Source organism: Macadamia integrifolia, unplaced genomic scaffold (assembly GCF_013358625.1).
Source record: "Macadamia integrifolia cultivar HAES 741 unplaced genomic scaffold, SCU_Mint_v3 scaffold2413, whole genome shotgun sequence".
Lineage (NCBI taxonomy): Eukaryota > Viridiplantae > Streptophyta > Magnoliopsida > Proteales > Proteaceae > Macadamia > Macadamia integrifolia.
The window spans coordinates 2724-8964 of NW_024868699.1; the positions used below are offsets into that span (position 1 = coordinate 2724).

Consider the following 6241-nt stretch of genomic DNA (forward strand, 5'->3'; position numbering starts at 1 on the left):
AATTTTTTGATACCCTAGCTGCAATCGATCAACGAATAAATGATGAAGACTTCTCCACATCCATTTGTCTACGATTCACTCTAATATCATTTCTTGAGCTATCTGGTCGTCTACTGATTCAGGAAAGCTTCTTAAAAACCTCTGATGATCTCACTGCCAGAATTCAAACAACAAACGTGACTTCCTCTCAAATCATCAATCCAGCTACTTCACACTCTACGATAATTCCAGATCTTCAACTTAGGGCAATTGTGGCTACAGATCTAGTGGTTATAGATCTCACGATTGTATTCACCACAGAGGTTACAATCAGCACTCTCAAAACAATGAAAATCAGTTGGATTATTACTCACAGCAAGATTAGTATTCGAATCAGGGCTCATACAGGGGATCTCACAAAGGTTCCTCACATATGCAGGAATCGTCTTGCTTGCTCTGTCAGATTTGCAGTCAAGAAGGCCATCAAGCCTCTCATTTCCCTCAATAATTCAAATGCCTTTCTTGGCAACAACTTCAGTGCTCTAATTAATCTTGATTCATCTTCTTGGCTTTTAGACAATGGAAGTAACAATCACCTTACTACATATATCATCAACTTAATTATAGGCTCTCCCTATTCTGCACCTAACCAAATAATTGTTGGGAATGGTCAAGGTTTGCCTATCTCCAATGTTGGTTCTTGCATTGCTACTTGTTCGAAAAATATTTTTCAGCTTTCAAATATTCTATATGTTCCTCAAATCCACAGAAATATTTTGTCTATTAGTAAATTCATGATGGATAACAATGTCTTCTTTGAGTTTTACACTTCCTATTTCTTGATAAAGGATTGCCAGACACAGTGGATCTTCTATTGTGGCTAGAGTAAAGACAATCTCTACCAACTGCCCTCGGTGCTCCAATTCCTCCTCCTCCTCTATTGTTCGTGCACCATCGACAACATGGCACTACCATCCTGGTCACCCATCCTACAAGCCTGTTAAACACCTCCTTCATCGATTCATTCTACATACATCTTCAGGTACACAAGTCACTTGTGGTGCTTGTCAAAGTTCCAAAATTCATTAACTTCCATTTGAAATTTCCCCTTCAACATGTTTAACTCCATTAGAGCTTCTTCATTGTGATATTTGAGGCCCTACCTCGGTTGCTTCTGTGGACAATTATCGTTACTATGTACTATTTGTAGATGATTATAGTAAATATTGTTTGTTGTTTACAATGCTGTATAAATCTGATATGTTATCCATTTTCCTTTAAATCAAATTATTGGTTGAAAAATACTTTTCTTCAAAATTAAAAGCCTCCAAACTAATGAGAAAAAAATGGTGTTGTTGAGCGCAAGCACCACCACGTTGTTGAATCAGGTTTAGCTTTGCTATTTCATGCCCATCTTCCCTTATCCTACTAGTCCTATGCTTTTCTTGCTGCTGTCTACTTACTTAATCAACTTCCCTCCTCTATTATTAATTATGAAATTCCATTTCAACATTTGTTCCATACTTTACCTAACACTCTTTCTTGTGCACCTTCGGGTCCTTGTGTTTTTCATAGCTAAGCCCAGACACAAAGAACAAGTTAGAACTACGGTCTTCGCCATGCATATTTCTGGGAAATTCCCTTACTCACAATGGGCTATAACTGCCTGGATCCATCCACTAATCACTTATACATTTCTTGACATGTTGTTTTCTATGATTTGGTGTTTCCTTTTTCTTCTTCCATATCTCCAGTTACTTCTATTGACACAAATTTAATTGATTGACTTCATCACCCACCTCCTATTCTGAAATAACCTAGAGGGGGTGAATAGGTTATACTTGTGAATATTAAATCTTTTCAATTAAAGGTTCCCCAAATGTGATTATAAATTAAAACTTATGGAATGAGTAAGAGAATTACAATCACACAACACCCAAGATTTGTAGTGGTTCGACTCAACCCGAGTCTAGTCCACTCCCAACAAGATCCTCTCGTAAGGTATTCCATTAGTTCTCCCTTTCAGTATAATAGGTAGGGAAGAAAACCTTTACACAATCTTTTAAGGATAAGAGAATCCGTACAATCCCCTTTACAAGTAGAGAGGCACCTTTACAATCTCCTTTAAGGTAAAGAGACACATTACACTCTTTTAAGGATAAGAGGATCTTTACACAAGCCTAAGTACAATCTAGGTTTTTAATTTAAAATAAAACAAAAAAATAAAGTAGTGGAATAAATAAGGATTACCTCTGGTGTGGTGCAAGTGAAATATGCAATATGAAATGAGATGAGGGTGCCTTAGCAATTTCCCTTTATATAAAAAGATTGATGGAGACTTCCACACAATACTTAAGTTCCTTGGAGTTTGGGTTTGACAACAAAGTTGGAACTTAGTTGAGTAAGGTTTGTATCTCACTGAATGGCTTTGATAATGATTGTTAATGCTCACTTAATTGTTAATTAATAAAGCCATGAGTGAGGTATTTATATTCGAGGAGGTTGGTCTCAAATTGGATAAGAGAATCACCAATTTTAGGAAGAAAATTACCTTTAATGGGTAAATTTTCCTCTACCGGTAGGATCCGATAATTACCGGATCAGATGACCATTGGACAAATAGATTCGTTGGAGTTTGACAAACTAGCCGTTGGGCTGGTCTGAAGTCATCCAGTAGTTACCGTTACAATCTGGTAGTTACCGGATGGCCTCTGTTGGTCATTCTCTAATGAGTTCTTTTCATCTGAAAGCAATCCGGTTAGCCTGATTGAATTTTCGGAAGGCATTTGGTAGTTACCAGTATAATCCGGTAATTACTAGATGGCCTCTGTTGGCCAAGTCTAACAAGTCTTCTGTTCACAGAGCCCAACCAGTAATTATCGGATCCTGACAATAGTTTCCGAATGGCCTATGTTTTACATTTATCTGCCTGGCAGTTACTCACATGAGTCCATTTGACTTAGGTTGCTCCTAGGGTCATTCTAACACATGTATGCATGAGTTTGGTGCATGCAGTGTGTGCTATTACAACCTAAACTATAACTATTTCTCTTCTTGTATCCACGTCTTTCTTCAGCTACTTCTTCCACAGACTTCATGCTTGCTTGATTCTTGTTAAAATGTATTGACTTCATGTTCTTGTCTTGATCGAGGTCAAGCGTCTTGGCATGTTCTTGTCTTGAGGTGAAGCATCATAGCACAGGTCCTTCACATGACACAAGGTAGATAGCCATTAGAAAGTCACTTCTTTGTTATCATCAAAACCAATACAGAGTGAGGTTTCTGAACATTTTCTTCTACCGTGCCCTGGAACTTCATCTTTTCCACTAGCTCAGCCTTCTTCACAGAACATAGTGCAGCTCCCTGCTATTACAAATGCTGCTCCAGTTCAACCCACAGAGTCTGCTCCTCCAACCCTAAATCAATTTCTAAATGATTGAGCCCAGCCCACTACTATTACAAATGTTGCTCCAGTTACCACTGCTGATCCCATACCTTCTCCCATTCTCTCCATTGATACACATCAACCACTTCAGCCCTCCTCAACAACGTCAGCCCCAGCACCTCATATCATCCAATGACCACAGGATCCCGCACTGGCTCACTTAAACCTCCACCACCATGCCTTAACCTCACTGCCACCAAATATTCCATCTCTGAATCACTTGAACCAACCTGTTATACACAGGCCATGAGATTAGTTCATTGGCGTAGTGCCATGATTGCAGAATTTGATGCGCTCTTAAGGAATGAAACTTGGGAATTGGTTCTCCCTCTTCTAATCAAAATTCAATTGGCTATAAGTGGATCTTTCGGATCAAGTGACATGCTGATGTACAATTTAGCACCACAAAGCGCAACTTGTAGCAAAGGGATTTCATCAACATCTTGGGGTTGATTATACCGATACCTTCAATTCGGACATCAAGGAAACAACCATTCGTGTTATACTATCACTTGCTTTCACTTACAGTTGACCTCTCAAACAATTTGATGTCCAAAATGCCTTCTTACATAGTGATCTCCAAGAAATGATATTTATGGAACAACACCTAGTTTTGTTGATAATACTTATCCAGACTAAGTGTGTCGGCTTCAAAAATCATTTTGTGGGCTCAAACAGGCCCCGCGGGCCTGGTTCAATCGCCGCAATGGGTTTCTACGCTCTTATGGTTTCCATGCGTCCGAGACAAATACTTCCCTGTCTATTTATCGAAAGGATGGTGTTGTACTCTTCTTTCTCATTTATGTGGATGACCTATTATTGACAGGGAACAATCCAACAACCATTATTTCCATAGTCTGTGAGCTTTCCAAAGTGTTTTCTCTCAAAGTGCTTGGGGATCTTCATTATTTTCTAGGCCTTAAGGTTTCACGGTCTGTTGATGGGCTCTTCCTTAGCCAACGCAAGTATGCCACAAGTCTTCTTCAAAGCTCAAACATAATAGGTGCAAAACCCATTTCATCACCAATTGGATGTAGGCTCTCCTCTTATGTTGACTTCTGGTTCTCCTCTACTAGATGGAACCGAATATCTTCGGATTGTGGGAGCACTTCAACATTTGACCATAACTCGCCCTGATCACATTTATGCAGTGGGTTGTGTAGCTCAATTTATGCATTGTCCAACAGATCAGCACTAATCAGTTGTTAAGAGAATACTTAGATATATTAAAAATACTCTTTTTGAGGGTCTGTTCCATCAACGGCTATCATCGGTTTCATTAATTGCCTTCTCGGATGCCGATTGGGTTGTTTGCCTGATAGATCTAAAATCTTCTTGTGGTTATTGTGTATTTCTTGCTGAACACTTAATCTCATGGTCATATCACAAGCAGCGTACGGTTTCTTGGTCATCTACTCAGGCTGAATACAGGGCTGCTGCATATGCCGCAACTGAAATAGTATGGTTACATAGTTTACTTCAGGAGCTTGAGATATTTCTACATACAACCCCTCTGGTTTGGTGTGACAACATTGGAGTCACTTACTTTACAGCAAACCCAATGTTTCATGTTAGGACGAAACACATTGACGTAGAGTTTCATTTTATCCGTGATATGGTTGCTTCAAATTAAGCAACCTATAGTTCGGTATATTTCTACCATTAATCAAATTGGTGATGTGTTTACAATGGCCTTATCTCAGCTACGTTTCAATGCTCTCAAGGACAAGGTCACCGTTTACTACCCCCGTTGAGCTTGCGGGAGCGTGTTAGAGAAATACCTCCATGTACAGCGCCTCACAATAACAATTATCTATCTCCAGCTATCCCTAGCTCAGTCACTTAGTCTGTTATGTGCTGTTAGTCAGTTACAGAAGTTGATTTAATTATCTTGAATCCTCTTGTAAACTCAAGTGTATAAATACTCTATAAACAATATTAGTAATGTAACCAAGAATCATCTTCAAAGAGGGCCTCTCATTCTAAAAAAAAAATACCCATAAAAAAGGGCCTCTTTAACCTGTGAAAATTGGAGGGTGTCCACTAACGGCCATTCCTGGCTCAGCTCCAATAACGCAATTTCGGGAGGAGTCTAAGCAAGGGCACTGGATCCCTTCGGATGTAGAGAAAGTGTCACATTGGCTCTAGATTTGGTGAACCAACTAATCACTCCTCAGGTTGAACAATCTTCCTTTTTTGTTTCCTAGGTTACACATTTGGAATACCCCATAAGGGAATTTCTCTCTACTCCACACAATCTTCACTTTATGTCAGGCCGGCTCCATCGTGGAATTAGACCAATGAATCTCCATAGGAACTAGTCCCTTAGATCTCAAAGGTAGGAGATCAAGGCACAACCCTAGGGCTATAGGGAAAGATGTAGATCGATCGTCCTAGATAGACAAATACATAGAAGGTCTCTACAAGTCTATATATTATTTCACCACTCTGTAAGATCAATATCACAACCAATGAGGTCTGTAAGTTTCACATCTAAGTAATACCCGATCCGATAGTTTAGGATATTTCTATATATTTAACAATTTAACAACATTCTAGTAAAAGATAATTTTAGATATCGGTAGTTATCCGGTCCTACCCAAACAATAATATTCCATAGGAAAATGACCTAAGATCAAATATCTCGAGCCGGCTTCCATGGAAAATAAGTTGCTACAACAATGATGGCTCAAGAGCTAGTCTCAAAGCACTGGACCAATGGAAAACCATCCAATGAGGTCCCTAGTTTGGCTCAATCTAGCATGTGCCAGAACTAGCCAGTGCACATACTCCTAAATCTTTAGTGGATTTTCACCT

The 6241-nt window shown here is 39.2% G+C and overlaps 1 protein-coding gene across 1 annotated transcript in view; it reads right to left on the reverse strand.

The window, feature by feature from the left end:
• Window positions 1–3549: 3549 nt before the first annotated feature.
• The window catches only part of LOC122066479 (cytochrome P450 CYP82H23-like), a 5172-nt gene continuing 2480 nt past the window's right edge, over window positions 3550–6241 (reverse strand). Inside the window, exon 2 of the mRNA XM_042630280.1 lies at window positions 3550–3654. Within this exon, the coding sequence (XP_042486214.1) occupies window positions 3550–3654 (105 nt within the window). The remainder of the gene's footprint in view (window positions 3655–6241) is intronic.